General features: G+C 40.9%; 1 protein-coding gene across 3 annotated transcripts in view; it reads right to left on the reverse strand.

The window, feature by feature from the left end:
- Astn2 (astrotactin 2) overlaps positions 1–18,319 on the reverse strand; it is a 958,131-nt gene that overhangs the window by 388,058 nt on the left and 551,754 nt on the right. For all 3 annotated transcript variants that reach the window (XM_021201332.2, XM_029539608.1, XM_021201333.2), the window contains one exon: positions 12,192–12,342. In XM_021201332.2, the coding sequence (XP_021056991.1) occupies positions 12,192–12,342 (151 nt within the window). The remainder of the gene's footprint in view (positions 1–12,191; positions 12,343–18,319) is intronic.

The raw sequence follows: 18,319 nt of genomic DNA on the forward strand, positions 1-18,319 counted from the left end.
TCCTCCTCCTCCTCCTCCTCCTCCTCCACCTCCTCCTTTTTCTTCTTCTGAAAAGATTTGCTGATTAAATATATGTGAGTACATTGTTGCTGTCTTCAGACTCACCAGAAGAGGGCATTGCATCCCATCACAGATGGTTGTGAGCCACCACTTAGTTGCTGGGAATTGAACTCAGAACCTCTGGAAGAGCACTCAGTACTCTTAATCACTGAGTCATCATTGAGGAGGTCTTCTTATACCAAGAAATAAAGAGACTTGTTGAAAGCAGCATCCCTGCCCAGCTGAATGCAACACTGTCTTCCAAAACAGTTTAAACAAAGTGAGTTTCTTGGTTTTGTATGTTGCCTCTTCCATTTATAATGCTGAATTCAGGTATACTGTGGAGAAATTACTTGATCTGATACAGTGTCAACAGTGAGATGTGACAGTTAATCACAGTTCTCACTTGAATGTGATGAGAAATGCTCAGGAAGGGCTGGAGAGATGGTTGCTCTAACAGAGGACCCAGGTTTGATTTCTAGAATCCCACATGGTTGCACACAACTATCCAATACAGGATCTGACTCCCTTTTTAGGCCTCTACAGGTAGCAATTACCACACGCATGATGCACAGGTACACATGGAGGTGAAATATTCATACAGATAAGATAAAATATGAATCTTTATAAAAAGAGAAAGAAATGCCTGGAGGATTAGTAAAACATTTCTGCTTGCACGGAAAATAAACAATAGGGGTCTGACCGAAGCAACTGTTAGATCTCGTGAAACTTCCAGAACATGATTGACTGGGCAAAAGTGAGAGGTAGGGCCTAGCTGGAGGGAGCAGGTCACCAGGGTTGATCTTGTCTTCCTCTTCCTGTTTCATCCCTTTTCTGTGTCTGCCGTTCTCGGCTTCCAGACTGACTGCCATGGTTTCAGTTTCTCTGGCATGAACGGCTTCTTCTGAAATCATGAACCATAAGCCATCATACCTTTTTTTATTTTCTTTTTTAGATTGCTATGTTAGAGATGCCACAGAAAAGAGAAAATTAATGAATGAAAAAAATAGGTACCAGCACTAAGGGTACAGCAGTATGTAAATCCAACTCTGTGGTCCTTATAGCTCTAGAACTGATTTGTGGGAAGAATTTGTAAAAGTTTGGAGATGCAACATAAGAAAGCCTATAATGTAATCAAAACATGATACAGGGGGTCCAAATGACCTGAATGTAGAAATAAGTGTGAACAATACTGTGCTCATGAGGTTTCAAAAGGGGATAAGGACACTATTGGGACTTAGAGAAGAGACCGTCTTTGTTACATTTAGGTAAAGGGATTGTCTATGGTTTTTGTTTTTGTTTTTGTTTTCCTGTCTTGAAACACTGTATGATGCTGAGCTTACAGTGATAGACTGATTTCATATAGAAACATTGGATTCAACATAGCATTCAGGCTGTGACATGTCTGTTGTTGGCCAGATTTACAGCACTGAGATAGTAAGAACTTTGCACTGAAGGCAGCTCTGGAAGTCGTCAAGCCATACCCACTGTAGACTCTAAGAAATGAGACCATCATCCCATCTGAAAACCTTCCCCTTGAGAAGAGAGAGTGGAAGGGGGTACTCTGCTTATGCATAATCACCTAGAAAAGAGGTTTCTCAGTTATAACCACTTGGAACTCAGAGGTCACTGAAGTTAGCAGCAAATCTTGGTATTATCCACTTGCTGCTGGTTTTGCTGGCCTTTCGAATATCATCACTACAATGTGATGGAACCTTCTCTAAAGATGTCAAAGAAAGACCTGGGTCATGTACAAAAGGTGAGATTCTCTGAATTGAGTGCCCGAGAGGGCTAGAATCCCAGGAGTTAGACATGCCAGGAAAACAGAATGTCTCTCTCTCTCTCTCTCTCTCTCTCTCTCAAAAAAAAAAAAAAAATAGAGACAAGAGGTGAAGCCAGACTGAAATAGAGCTTGTGTGTGTGCTGCAAATGTCCAAGCCACTGGAGCAGGGCATTCCAAGCATGTCAGAGTGCACATCAATATACAAATCACAGGAGACTCAAGACACAGAGCCACAGCATATGTTGCTCGCCCTTCTGCAATTCGCTTTTGCTTCTGTCTCACACCCTTTGCCATGTCCTCCTTCTCCCTTTTGGGAAAGGGATATTTGCTCTGTGCCATCATTGGACATTGAAAGTATGTAATTTTCTTTCCCGATTTCTACAGAAACTTATGGCTAAGATTCGCCTTGCATCTTAGAGGAGGTTTTGATTTTGGATGTTTGAAATCTCTTGAAACTATGAAGATTACTGAGACTCGTGAGGTGGACTAAATGCTTTCTGTATTCTGAGATTGATATTAGCCTTTTGGGAGGGCAGAGGTGGACCATTAAGGCTTAGGGGGATAATATGTTTAAGTGTCAAGCTGATGAGAGGTAGCCTCTGCTATTTAATCCCAACTGTCAATTTGATTGGATTAATAAATGCTTAGGAGATTAGTGAAGCACACTTGTCTGTGAGATCATTTCCAGAGACAACTGGATCAAGAGGACTCTCACCTAATCAACTGATTAATCTTTTGGTTGGTTCTTAATATGTTAGCATTATTGAGAGATGAGGAAAGACAGGAGGTAGGAGTTAGGTTGGCGAAATAAGTCACTGTCTATATGTAATTGCCATGGAGTCTTTCTATATCTTTTTTTTTTTTTAAACTCTGTTTCTTGGTAGTTGTGTTGCAAACTGCTCTGTTCTGCAATGCCCTCCCCACCTTGATAAAATGAATCTTCTGAGATCTTATGCCAAGTGAATCTTCTTTAAGGTATTTTTACTGGGTTCTTGGTTACAGCAGTTCACAAGTCTTGACTAATAAAGGGCATTAATATTGGAAGATACAATTGGGAGGGAGGATTCTTGAAATTTCATCTAAACTCTGTTTCTGCCTCTTCGCCTGAACTAGAATAATTTTTCTATCATTTTGAGTCTTTGTTTTCTTGTTTACATGTTCGAGGTAGATGGTGGCTTGGTACAGACAAACTCTACAGTTTGCCTTTCCCTTGCCAGTAGTCCTTGTCTGCAATTTTACTGTATGTCAACTGGTAAGATGGTCACAAAATCTGCTGTTTGTTTTTGTTTTCTTTCCTTATGTATTTATATTCCAAATGCTGCACCCATCCCCATCGGCCCTCACAGAGTTTCTCCCCTTATCCCTCTAGCCTCTGAGAACATGCCCTCCTCAGGTATCCCTCTACCTCGGACGTATCGAATATCTGCAGTATTTGGTGCATCCTATCCTACTGAGGTCAGACAAGGGCATCCCTCTGCTGCATATATGCCAGGGGCCTCTGACCAGTCTGTGCAATGCTCTTTGGTGAGTAGTTCAGTCTGTGGGGGCTCCCAGTTGTCCAGGTTAGTTGACACCATTGGTCTTCCTCTGGAGTTGCCATTGCCTTCAGGGCCTTCAATCCTTCCCCATAGGGGTCCCCAACTTCTGTCTAATATTTGGCTGTGGGTATCTGCATCTGTCTCAGTTAGTTACTGGGTGGAGCCTCTCAGAACACAGTTATGCTAGGCTTCCGTCTGCAAGTACAACATAGCATTGCTGATAGTGTCAGGGATTGGTGCTGACCCATGTAATGGGTCCCCAGTTGAGTTGGTCACTGGACAGAAATTTCTTCAGTGTTTACTCCATCTTTGTTCCTCTATTTCTTTCATACAGGACCAATTTGGGGTTGAAAGTTTTATATGTGGTCTGGTGTTCCCATCCCTCCACTGACTTGCTGCTGGAGGTCATCTCTTCAGGTTCCATATGCCCACTGTTAGGTATTTCACCTAAGGTCACAATCATTGACTCCCAGGAGCCTCCATCATCCCAGATCTCTGGAACATTCTAGAGATTGCCCCCATCCCCATTGCCAGAAGCTACAGATTTACATTCACTCTTCTGGCTCTCTGGCCCTCTCTCCTATCTTTCCCCATACCTCATTTTTTTTTAATGGGGTTATTTGGTTTTTTGGAGTCTAACTTCTTGAATTCTTTATATATTTTGTTCATTGGTCTTTTGTCAAATGCAGATATGGATCAGTTTATATTCTTCTACAGTTAGTCATTCAGTTGCAGACACCCATATGTTGATGATGTTTTCTTTTTTCAATTATATGGTTTTGATTTCTTTGACAAAATCAAGTGTTCATGGGTTTATGGCTTTATGTCTGGGTCTTAGGTTCTATCTCATTGATCAACTTGTCTGCTTCTAGACCAATACCATATGGCTTTTATACTATTGCTCTGGAGTCTAGCGTGAGGTCAGTGGCTGTGTTTCCTCCAGAGATTCTTATTCAGAATTGTTTTAGCTATCTTGGGAGTTTTTGCTTTTCCATTTGAAGTTGAGAATTGCTCTTTCAGTGTCTGTAAGAAAAAAAACGGTGTTGGAGTTTTGATGGGTATTGGAATGAATCGAATGAATCTGTTGATTGCTTTTGGTAAGATGGCCATTTTTACTATGCACTTAAAGAAATGTTCGACATCCTTAGTCATCAGGGAAATGCAAATCAAAAACAAGCCCGAGATTCTGCTTTATACCAATCAGAATGGCAAAGGTCCAAAACTCAAGTAACAGTTCATGCTAGTCAGGTAGAAATAGAAGATATAGACAAATAAGACTGTGTCTCTCTCATGCACTAGAAAGTATGCAGAAACAGGCCATGGTTCTTTTTGTCTATATAAACAAGTTCTGTTTTATTTTACTCTTTGCAACCTAGTTTAGGAGCCTCTTCTCCAGTGTATATCTCTATCTATCTCTCCCTAGACACACACACACACACACACACACACACACACACACACACACACACACACACAAACACAGAGGAATGACACCAATCCCAACAAACAAACAAAAACACTAGGAGCCAATCAAACATTATGCCAGGAGCTAAGGAGATGGCTCATTGGTTAAGCAGGACCCTGATTCTATTCCTAGAACCCACATAAAACAGCATCCACCATGCACAACTCAAGTCTCAGGAGTTCAGATGGCCTCTTTTAACTTCCATAGGCACCTGTATGCACATGGTACATATACATACTTTTAGGCTCCCACATATATGCACATAAAACAAAACTGTCTTAAAAAACTTATTCTCAGTAGTCTTTATTTCTTATAGTTACATCCAAATGAAACTTGTGACAAATGTCCCTGAGTACCTCCGAGTGCTTCTTTGCTTCCTGTCCCTTAGCTACTGATTCCTACATATAATTCAGTCATTTTGTCTACGTGCTTTCTTGGTTCCCATGTGTCTGTTGGCATCTTGGTTCTTCTTTTGCTTCCCTAATTGATTCTCTGCTCCTAGTGCCTGGCCCCCTCTTGTTACTTTCTCTTCTCTTCCTTTCAACTCCCCTCCTGTCATGGTCCAGTGTATTCTGTTGGCTATATTCTGTCTGATCCCTTCCAGATGCCCTGGCTGTTCTTTCCCATATAGCTACAATAAAATCCTTTCTATCATCCATACCTAGGAATGGTCATGTCCTCATTTCTGTTCACCTACTTGTGGCCTTTACCATGCATGGGTTGAGAACAAGCTAGATATATAACATTAAAAGCAGACAAAATTCTAGGCTTCTAGAATGAGGCTGCAGATGGCGACAGAAGTTAGAAGGTATCTGAGAAGTGACTAGAAGCCTCTGGGCCTCTGCCTTCAGCTTACTTGGCAGCTAAAAAGGCAATGAAGAGTCACAGAGAATGGTTGGCAGCAGAGGCTGAGGGGTATGTGTAAGACTATGAAGGTAAAAAGTTTATGAAGACATAATGAACCTATTACTTTGCATGTTAACTTAAAATACTAATTAGAAAAAAAAAACTTAGAGTGAAAACAGTAAAACTAGGTGACTGGGAGAGTTCCAGAGAGCTGAGAAGGACTAAGAACTGAGGGTCGTTTTATCCATACTTAGGAGCTCTATCCCTAGCCCTGATAAGTATAAAGATCCTGATTCCCAGAGTCCGTAGCTGCTGGCATTAAAGACTTAGAGCTTGCTCTGACTTGAGTGCCTAGAGCTATAAGTCTCTAGCTTTAAAAGCTTACAGTCATGCATTTCTACCTCTCAGGTCTCAGAGTTAAAGCCCCAGAGGTTTGAAAGCCCTCAGGACTCAGGAGCTCAGGGATGTCAACACAGAAAAAGGTTTTCCCTTGTTGCCTCTTTGTGATTTTTATCTAAATAGAGGATAGTAACCCCAGTTAACATTTTGTGATATCAGGAGGACGAACTTGGATTGCCTGGTATTAGGCCAGTCCCAAGGTGTCTTTCCTATGCCGAGAAAACTGAGACAACTCAAAGACAAAAAGAAGATGAATAGTTCAGGAGCAATGGCCTCTCAGAGATGGTGATGGAAGGCTTGGGCATGGCAGGATTAGGTGTTTTCCTTTGCTTTAGTTTCCTGTGTTCTGTAAAGCTGCCAGACAACCAATAAACACACAGCTAGCATCCACAATTCTGCCCTGCTGATGGTGCTTGCATATTGGTGATCTTTCTACTTTGGGTTCTCTTCCCCTGCCAGTGTTTAATTATTACTTCTTCCATGCCTAGTCAAGAAGTAAGGATTCTTCAGAAATGCTTAATAATTAAAAAAAAAAAAGATACAAACTGTCTTTATAACTTGTCTACTCCATTAACCCCCATACTATTTTCAGACTACATTAATATTGTATTTGCATTGTTACTTAGTACCACAACTTGGTTATTTAAGACAACACACATTACTCATCTTACTGTTCTGTAGGCTAGTGATCCTCTTCCTTATTTCAGGGCTCCTATGATGCACTGGGTATGGTTGGGCAATCCATGAGAACAGCCAGCTCTGAGGTCAGTCCATCATTTATGTTAATCCCACATTTAAGCTCCCTTTTTTGTGTAAAGTAAGATAACACAGCATGCTCATTGATTTTAACAATTAGTGTGTATTCATTGTTAGGCTGATATATTTTTCTACCCATCTGATAATCGCAAGTCACAATTCAAGGTCATCTTGTGTTAGTGCACTACAAAGTTATCAATATTACTACTAATAATAACAATCATCATCATCACAGAGTCAAAGGAAACAGGAAGGCAAGCCAAGGAGCTGTGCTGTATTATATAAGCAGTCTTCCTTTCACTGGGAAGAAGTACAGACCATATGAGTTCGGAAAGAATGTTGAAAGTCAATAGAGAACCTTGTAATTGCTAGCAATTCTCCTGAAATGGGACTTGATGCTCTGCTCCTATCAGGTTAATCACATAAGTGGATAAAGGGGATGGAGGACTGTTATAAAATCAAGTGCTCTGTTTGGGGATTATCTCTCAGTGGTAGAGTTCTCACTTAGCAGGAACAAGGCTTGTACTCAAACCCTGGTCACACACACACAGACACACACACACACACACACACACACACACACACACTCACCCACCAGGTGAGTCTGAGGGCTCTGAAGGCAAAGTCAGGGAGTCTGTGCTTTACTTGCCTTTCCGGACTAGTGGTATGTGTGAATCTTTCTCACTAATGGCAGGACTGGTCAACTGCATGTACTTTTAGGAAAACCATGGACTACAAATCCCTTCATAGCAAGTATAGAATAAGAGAGCTTTGAACAATGTTGCTCTGATAAGGATGGCATATAAAGGTGAGTGGATATTTCTTATTCGCTAGCTTGGTAGGGAAAAGCTGTTGTATAGGTAGAGCCATATAGTCTTATATGACCTCACAGTGAGATGAAGAATACCAAGCAGCAGATACCAGCATAAATCACATACCTATGAATCAGGTGAGAACATATGTATTCTAATAGGTACCAGAAATTTAAGACAATGGTGGATGGGGGCAGAACAAATAGCAGGTAGCAACCAGAGGTGATGGCACAACACCACACATCATCTTGACTCCCTAGGAATGCTTAGAAAAAAGGCGAGGTTAAAGAAATACAGAATTTAGCCGGGCAGTGGTGGTGCACACATTTAATCCCAGCACTTGCAGGCCAGCCTGGTCTACAGAGTGAGTTCCAGGACAGCCAGGGCTACACAGAGAAACCCTGTCTTGGAAACAAAACAAAACAAAACAAAACAAAAAAACAAAACAAAACAAAAAAGGAAATATAGAATTGACTAAAGTTCATTTTCTACTCCCAATAGATATAGGAGGTCGAAAATGATACTCAGTTTTCAGAAACATCATGGAGGACTCTCCTCAATTCAGGTGCTCATAAATTTGTCTGGCCCCAATATCTTAGCACTATATACAAGCATTATTAATATCGTATTGTCTCATAGAGAAATGGTATTTTGTAAATCCCAAATTATTGTCCATTGAGCTATTTAAATTTTTTTATCATGCATTTGAATATATAGCATGTGTGCATATACATATTTGTGTCTGCATATGTGTGAGGATACATTTACATAGGTGCATGCACATATAGGGGACCAATCAGGAATCTTTCCCTGTTGTTTTCTTTTTTGAACCTTATTCTTTGAGGCAGGGTCACTTAGGCAAATTCAGAGCTTGATGATTTAGCTAGTCTTAGTTGTCAATTTGCTCCAGGGATCTCATTTGTCTGCCCTCTGAGGCTGTAATTACAGGGAGGCTGACATACCGACCCAGGATTTATGTGGCATCTGAGGACCAGATCTCCGTGCTCTTGATCAGACAGAAAGCATTGAACTATCTCCCATCCCTCTGCTGTGTTCTTTCATTCTACAGGGGAAAAAAAAAAAATCTGTGCATTTAAATACTATTGTTCTGTTTGGAAGTATTAAGAAACGGAGAAGTCAGTGTTGATTCCCAGCTAGCTAATGTTTAAGTTATGACTGAAATCCTTCTCACTCAGATCAATGCCTCTCTGCTTGTCAGGACAACAGCTCCAAATGGATTGGCCCTAGGAAGGACATGGAAGATGTGGACTTTATCCTCTATCCTGCCACCTGGTGGTAAAACCTTAGAAAGACACTGGGTTCCCCCATAGACTCATTTATTCATCCAGGAAGGGAACCCATGCTGCACTTTAGCTGTGAGGGATTGCTTGTTTTGTTTGTTTGTTTGTTTAAATGCAAAGTATAATGGTGCTAGGGAGACAACCCAGATGGCAGAGAGTGGAGAGAGAGAGAGAGAGAGAGAGAGAGAGAGAGAGAGAGAGAGAGAGAGAGAGGAGAGAGACTGAGAGAGATTGAGCTCTTTTCATATGTGCTTGTGAACCCAGTGCTGTGGTAGTCAGAGACGTGCAGATACGGCCAGCCTATCCTTATAGGCTCAGGCCAGTGAGAAATCCTACCTCAAAAGAAAATGGAAAGGTGAGAGAGCCTGAGGATAGATACCAGAGGGTGTCCTCTAGCATCTACATACAAGCACACAAATGTGCAACTCTATGTATATGAACACACACACACACACATACACACAGACACAAACAATATAATGTGTGATTTTTTTTAAATACCAGATGAAGTTTTTTTTTTTTAGGAGGTGATGCATGTAAAATAAACAAGTGTTAAGCCTTGAATGGCCTATTATCCTATCTATTTCATGCAGCAGAGTTTGCTAATAACCATTGCATCCAAGAGTTTTAAAAGTGGCCTCTTATTCTAGAGAGAAATCCCCTAAAACATAGCGGGCTATTGGATTTCTCCTGTTCTCCTCTTACTTTTTTTTTCAGTTAATGTTAATGAGAGGAGAGAGAAACCCCACTCCTAGACAGGCACAGCACACCACGGAGCCCTCAGTCTCATTTCTGCCTTCTGAATGTCATTGCTAAGGGACCCCAACCCTAATGAAGATGAAGCTTAAGTATCCGAGGAATGAGAAACGATGCCATTCTTTTCAGAGAAGCCACTATCATGCTCAGGAGACACAAATTTGGAAAAATCCTTTGGAATTGTTTGTCCACTGATCAGTGCTGCAGTATGAGGAGATCGCCCTCTCCCTTACTGGGTCTCAGTTTTCCAGCGTGAAGTCTGAAGAGTTAGCTACAATGTTCCAAATCAGACCACTAATGCATACGCATGCACAGCACACAGAAAAACTCTTCCAGTTTCGGGGACTTGGATTTCCCTGGTTGTCTATATCTGTACCTATCTGAGCAACATGTTTCCAATGCAGCAGCCTCTTGGTTGAAATATCCCACATGACTCACGTGAAGCTGTGTCTGGCCCAGCCCCTTGATCACAGGGTTTACTGGTGAATGGCTATGGGTGAGAATCAAGTTTGCCCAATGTGATAATCCAGAGTCTGTCATTAAGAAAGGGCTGTTTTTGTCCACAAGACTCAGGGTAGAGAAGCTGTAGTAGGTCACAGAATGACGTGACACGGAAGAAAGCAGAGGGAGAAAGTGGAGAGTGATTCTAATTCAGTTGCTTGAGTCTCTGAGGCCATGAGTACCTGAACATTGCCTTTGGCAATGCGTTCCCCTGCCCCTTTGCCTCAACTACTCTTGTGTCAACTTCCTGTCACTTATAATCCTGAAAACTGAAGTGACTAAACTCTTCACCTACCTCTGAAGACCTGTTGATCTCTTGATGTAAACTCCAGGTTCATCACATCTTCTTGGATTCTAAAATCTTCTTTTACATCTTTCCTAGGTTCAGTTATTTCTCCACTGCTATACAGATGGGTCATCTGGGTCATCTGGGTCATCTCCTTTTTAGTCTCATTTGGAGAACTTAGTCCAGAGTAGTGACTCCTATCATTGCCTCTGACCCCCTATGCTTCCTGTTCTATGATGAATATTGCTGGTGTACTGAGTTGAATCAACAGATTTCCTGGGGTGTCACTTGGCTTATTGGTTGAGACAAACCTAGTGCAAGCAAGAAAGTTAGGTACAGAAAGTACTAAGATCTCTATTACTTCCTGGGTGGGAGAGGGGATGTCTTCAGAAAGTACGAATATCTGAAAGCTTGTCCACTTATTTGCTCCAAGGGTTGACAGAGAAATTGACTCTAAGTGAAGGGCAAGAAGCCCTAAATAAGCAGCATGTTCAAACAATTGCATCTAATCAGGTCCATTTGGCTCTAGTGTAGGCTGAAGTCAAGTGGTGAATGATGTGCATGGAGTGGTTGGAAAGGAGCCAAATGAAGAGACCTGAATGCCCGGCTGAGCCTGTCTGGCAATACCATTGCTTCTGAAGCATACGTTTGAACTGCCCCCACTTCAACACATTCACACACCTATGCATACGTGCACACACATTTCCTTGATAAAACTTCAAGTTCACGCGATATAATCCCACCTATAATTGTAGCTCAGAAACCTAAAATTCAAACAACTACCTTAGGCAATCCTTACCCCCCCCCCCAAAAAAAATCATTAAGTTTGGAATGTATTTTCATAGGCAACAGGTACCTTCTCCTAACTTCTCCTGTATCCCTACTTTATACTAGATACTGGAATCGCAAGCAAGAAAACATTTCCTTCCTTTAAACTAACCCACTGCTTTAGCCGTCTGCATCATTTTCTTAATACCAACAGAGGCATACTTTCCAAAAGCCATTTCTAAAACCAACTTCTCAAAAAAAAAGCCTATTATCAACTTTGAGTCTCTGCAACATCATCTAAACCATACCAAAGAATCTACACTGGGTACTATTTCCATCTTATCGACTTCCCCTGCATGCATTGTGTTCATGGAGCTAAGACAGGTTGTGTTTTAATATCAAAAGCACCATGAGCTTCTAGAATTCGGAGCCTCCCATGAAGGACACTTACGTTATACTATCTCATTTTATTTTTCTAAAAATTCGAAGTGGTGGGTTTAATGATCCCACCTCGCAGAAGAGGTGAACAGCCTGATATTTGAAGGGACACAAAGGTAGTAAGTTTGAGCTAGCAAGTCTCAACCTTCCTGATGCTGTGACCCTTTAATACAGTTTTTCATGTTAATGGTGATTCCCCAACCATAACATTATTTTTGTTGCAACTTCATAATTGTAATTTTATAAATTTGCTACTATTATGTGTGTATATATACATACACACACATACGTGTGTGTGTGTGTGTGTGTGTGTGTGTGTGTGTGTGTGTGTGTGTGTATTTTCTAATTGTCTAGGACACCCCTGTGAAAGAGTCATTTGACCCCAAGGAGGTCATAATGCACAGATTGAGAGATGCTGCTTTACAGTGTTTTACTTCCATCCACTTCCCCTTGCAGAGAGGGTCCCGTGTGCATGAAGAGCTCCTGAGCTAAAGAACACTCACCACACATCCCGAGGAGTCCACCTGGCGGTCAGACACACACTTGAAGTTACGGGTACAGCCCCCATTGTTCCTTGAGCAGTCACGGACTGGACCAAAGGAGGACAGCAGGTCATTGATGGTTTCAAAGTACGTGGACAACATTGCTTCTTCCCTTGGGAAAAATGAAAAAGGGATGGTTAAACCTCAGAAATAGCTATATAATTGTTTGTTTTTTTATTGCTTTTTATCAATATGAGTACAACACATTAGAAATAATTATTCATTTTTTTCTTTAATCTGGAAAATAATGCGAATAAAAGGGAGGCAATGGTGGCATGCATGGTGCTTCCCTCCTGTTGTGATAAGGAAAAGGAGATTTACATCTTCACGTATTATTTCAGTTAGTCCCACAATTATGGAAGGTGGGTGGTTATGAGATTTCAGCTTTGCCAATAGAACAGCTGTATCTTAGAAATTTGAATTTTCTTTCCTAAGGACTACCAAGAACTTACACTGTAAAATACCTAAGGACTAGCTTACATTGTGGCCGTTTGTATCATGTTCCAACTAGTTGCCCCACTCAAAGGACATTCAATCTACACAAAACTCTGTTCTTTGACCACATGTTTATATGGGTCTCAAAAAACTCTGTACAACAGCTGTTTTATTCTGACCTGGATTTATACAATTGAGGCTACAAATGTTGTAGGATTTATCTCCAAATTGCCTAGGCTATAAATGCAAGACCTAACCAGAAGCACAAAATTCTAGCCCTAGGACACCAGAAATGATTGTTTTCAAACCATGTCATGAAGCTCAGATTGTTAAATCTGTCAACAACTATGGTTGGGAAGGTGACAGAATTCTCTCCAAATGAGGTTCCTCTTACGTACAGATCTGCCAAAAACATGGTGGGATTCCATAAGATGGATTCTATAATATGAACAATATAGATGAAAGTTTCTCTTGCTATTTTATGAATAAAGAGCTTCCTAAAGGGTAATAATATGCTTGTACTAGATTAGACAAGAGTCTTAAAGATACAGCGAGTGGTAAGGGTGTCCCACTGGAGGTGGGAATCAGGAATGTTTTCTGCCATGAGATGTTGCTCTTCCCAGAATGGCAGAAAGGAAAGGCAAATGTAAGAACAGAAACAGCTGGTGACAGAGAGCAGCAATGATGTTTCTCACTCTTTTTCCATTCAAGCCTATAGTTCTCAGGTTGGGTTTCTAAACTCATTTTCTGTTTTTAATCTTTCTCTCTTCAGTCTGAGTATTATAATGATTGGCAGTGAACTTGGTAAATCCAGCTCTAATTAGATATTCCTCTGTTCAATAACTCCTCTGTACTTCCAGAAGGACACCTAAAGTACTTCCCTCGGCCCTCAAGGCTCTTCAAAATCTTTTCCCTGGATGCCTATTTGTGATGACCCTTCTTAGTTATCACTTGGGCTACCTCTGGAATTAACTGCTACCTGAGCAGCTGGGTACACCTGTAAGGATGTTTTCTCAATTCAATTATTTGAAGTGGGAAGCCCCACTTTTAATCCAGGTTTTCTGACATGAGAGGATACACCTGTAGTGCATACCTTTTGAGATAGGAAGCTCCACCTTTAATCTAGGCCACACCTTTTGCTAGAAGCTTGTCCAAAGGACAGGGAAGAAGGAACCTTGCTCTTTGTGTGCTGCCTCTTGCTGTCACTGGCAATTCCATTCTCTCACTAACATTACAGTCTACTTCTTCAGGATTCTGGCTTATACTAAATACCAACTGAGACAGCCAGTGTGTGGATTGAACACTACTTGAGTCTTAGGCTTTCCATTAATAGATAGTCCTCTCCTAGTTGCCACTGAAACAAGAGATTAGAACATTCAGTAGCTCCTGCATCATGCCTGCCTGGACGCTGCCATGTTCCTGACTTGATGATAATGGACTAAACCTCTGAACCTGTAAGTCAGCCCCAATTAAAAGTTGTTCTTATAAGTTGCCTTGGTCATGGTGTCTCTTTACAGCAATGACAATATGCTTATTCACATAAATATATTTATTCATGTACTCATCCTATCAGCTATATTCCTGTAGAGAACCTTTTTGACTGCTGTTTGACCATATTTACTCTACTCTCATATTTTATATTGCATGGTTTCCTGCTTCTTATTATTTGAATACTGAACCTTAGGTCAGTCATTATAAAAGCAGATTCTGGAATACAGTTGCACTCAGGGGGATGACTGGGGAATCCTCTTGAGAGGTGAATTTGTACAAAGAGAGCAAGTCAAGACTTGGCAAAGGATCTACAGTAAAGCATCAGTTGATACCATGTTTAGTTCAGGGTCTCAAGAGGATATTTATTGACATCACAGATGATAACAAAGCACCTGGGCCTTCACATTCCCACATCCTTTGGCTGTTGAATGGACTGCTAACCAGAAGAGAACAAGTGGGTATCGTTCGGTAATGTAGTTCTCTGTGACTAAAGGATACTAAAGATTCAGGCCTGGCAGTGGCCGATGCTTACATCAGGAGGATGAAGAGAGTCCAGCCAAGATGATGGAACATGTGTCAGTATGTTCAGTCAAGAGTGTTAATCTGTGCTTGGAACATGAAGTGTCTCTTACTTAGGAGTTTTCAGGGTGGCAAGCAGTATAGAGTGCATATACTTAATTTATTCAACACCTGTATTCCTAAAAATCTAAAGTTTAAAATGCTATAAAACCTGCAGTTTCAATTATTGCCTTATGACCTGCATGCCATCTGAATGTTAATCACATTTTCCTTTCTATCTAAGATATTTATCTCAGAATTATTTTCCTGATGAAATACCAAGACACCTTGAAAACTGATTAAATTCTTTTATTCGTTCATCCATTCATTCATGTGCACATACATCTTACCTGTTTATTGATTAGCTAGTTAATATGTACTAAATCCTGTTCTATGTCCTGGGATACAGCAGCGACCACAGACAAATCCTTTTCACTACACCTTATTGTTATGTCTTTCATAGAACCTTCTCTACTTGCTAGATTGAATTCCTGTATCTTGTGGGTACACTGCTTAAATCTATGACATAACTGAATGTCATTACCAGTTCCCTTGTCTACTAAGGAGAGTATATGCTTTCGGGGGAAAGAGTTTAGGATTTATTCATGCCTATATAGTTCCCAAGGCAGAGAATGACAGAATATGGGTTAGGTAATTGTGTTGAAATGAAACAAACAAACAAACAAACAAACACAGAAAGCATAGATGCAGGCTCCATGAAATTTATACTTTTGTAAACATTCTGTCTAAGTAGGACATGCTGCTCCCTGTTGTGGCCCTGCATTCCCATTCTAGGTCCTTCATGTTTGGTTCTGTATAAAGAGGTGGTGGAGATTGCATAGGCAGAATTGTGTGATTGTCCCTAGATTAGCATAGAGTGAAGAGATGAGTATTTGGGGGGGGTAACAGTTATAAAATGAAATCCTTAGGAGACTACCCATGTTTAAAGACACAGAAAGAGTTGAAGATGTTGGGAAGACACAACACTTTAAAATGTAAACACAATCAGAGGTATTAGAAAAGGCAAGAGCCAGAAGGAGATACAGACAAAAGGAGAGGGGATCTGAGAAAATTAGATCAGGAAAAAGAGACAAGCACAGAGAAGCACCTAGGCAAAGAAAGAAACGGAGGCGCAGACATAGTCACCCAGAGATAGTAAAGAGAAGCAGAAAGTCGATAGGAAGACAGACAGATGGGTAGACAGCCCAGCAAGGGAAGAGATACAAGCATAGTGAGTAACGGACAGTCAAATGGGGACAGAAGAAGTATATGTAAAGAGACATAAAAATGACGAGACAGAATAAACGGGAGAAATAAAGGAGTGAGAAAATACATAGAAAGAGGAGAGGCAAGGAGAAGATGAGAAATATTTAAGAAGAAAGAGGGTAAGTGAAAGACATGGACTGGAAAATAAAAGAATGACAGAGAAAAAAACAAGTTAAAAAAAGAAATAAGCAAAAGATGTCACCTTTCTGCAGGACCTAAAGACTACAAATGAGCAGACTGCTAGCTCTTAGAAAGATCAATTCTGCATAAGCACCGTACACATGGGGAGCTCTGCTTAAGACAGAAGGCCTGACACAGGACTCTTGCTAAGCCAAGAGGAGCGATTATGTCCAGACAGGAAATGAAGCAACTAAGCACAAGAGAGAAAAGGAGGTCAGGGCAGACACTGCCTTTTTTTCCTTAAGGCTTGAGAATTCAACCCATCATTCTGGCCTGAGTTTAGGTTTTGGGGTTGTTACATTCTGTATGTACTTCTGAGCTGCCCCAGTAGCATGAAATTGGGGGTGAATAAAGGGTTCAGTGGGTGCCCCCAGAGACGGAGGCAAGCTGGGCCAATAGTGTAAGGTCAGGGTACAGGAGACCTGCATGAGAATCTAGCCCATGACAAACATTACTGCCATCATCAATACTGTCTTCCCCATTAATGATTTCCTGGGCATGTGCTATATGCAAAGGATAGTGTAGGGTCTTTTTATTTTGTTTTTTCCTATGCAATTGTTTTTGATTTTCTAAAGCTTTGTAAACTAACTATGATTCTTTCCCTTGGATAACTGCACAGAGTAGATTTTTGGGGAGTTGTGTCACTTTCTCTGGTCACTCAGGCAAGGGGAGTCTGTACACACATACCCGCTGGAGTTCCTCCATGCCACAGTTAAGCATCAACAAATTGTTAGTAGTAGCTCAGAGCTTCCATAGCAGTTAGGGCAATAAGCAACTATCAGTGTCTAGTTCCTCTATAACTTAGAGAAAGATGGATGGAAAGAGCTTTTTTTTTTTTTTTTTTTTGCAATTTACACAATCCCCACAGTAACTCCTGGCCCCTAAGTGCATGTGGTCCACAACACTATGAACCAAAATAGGAATAGAAGGTCCAAACCCTGTGGCTCTTTATTTCAGCTGCAAAGAAAATACTACAAAGTGGGTAAGCTAAATGAATTGTGTCCCAGGTCTGGACATTTTAAGTTGAAGAAGATCAAGGTCTTGACAGAGCCATAGTCATTCAGCACTAGATAGGGAGCAATTTTGTGTTTTCAAAGCTCCTGAAGAGCACTCTTAGCTTTCCTTATTTCCATGGCTTGGAACTTTATGACCCAATATCTGCCTCTACTATTTCAAGGACTTCTTCCCCATATCTATGTGTCATTCCCTCTCCTTTAAAGGACATTGCTAACTTCCAAGTTTGAAATGCATCCAAAATTCATTTAAAAACGTAATTACCCAGCCAACATGCTTTACATATGGGGCCGTCCTGAGGTGATGGTGTTTTGAGGGTTGAGACCCTGGAAATAGAATCAGATATCCTAGTGGAAGACTCTTGCCCTTTGAGCACCCCCCCAGGTGTTAGATGACATTACTTTCTACCTATTCAGAGGACACAGTCTTTCAAATGACATCTTGGGAGCAAAGACCAGGATCAAAGCAGACAATTGCCCTGCTGGTACTCTAGGAAACATATTTTTATTCTTTATAAAGCAACCATTCTGTATGTTTTCTTACAGCAGCACAAGGTGCTAAGACATTCATGCTTTTAATGTGGAGTTATAAAAACTTTGCATTCAGTGTTGCCCACTTCCAAAACTCATATTCGTTCTCCTACATGAAGCCCCCTCTCAAACTCTACCTTATCTTTATAATGTGAGCTATATTTGCTTTGCTTACAACTCTAGACTGTTATAAAACTACAATAGCTTGATATATACAAAGGTGTTCTTGAAACTTTAAAACACACTGTTAATTTATTCAATAAATATTTGAGTACTTATTGCATGACAGGTACTAGATTAAGGATGATTCTAGATCATATTTAGCTTCTCTGTAACTTGGTCTCTTTCCCAATGCCTAGAAACTATCTAAACATGTCCAAAGTTGTATCTAGCTCTTGTATCTTACATATACCTCTTTATATCTAGCTCCCTACTCTAATTCTGCTCCTTTTCCCACTGGAAAATTCTGGTTTTAAACTAGAGACTCCAACAGATTGGGTAAGACTGAAGCCCCCTTCACCTGGCTGGTCAGGGGCAGTTGCTTCATCTGGGTACCATTCAGCTTTGTGAGCCTGTGAACCACGCAGAGTAAGCATTAGGCAGGGCGGCTGGGAA

Source organism: Mus pahari, chromosome 6 (genome assembly GCF_900095145.1).
Source record: "Mus pahari chromosome 6, PAHARI_EIJ_v1.1, whole genome shotgun sequence".
NCBI lineage: Eukaryota > Metazoa > Chordata > Mammalia > Rodentia > Muridae > Mus > Mus pahari.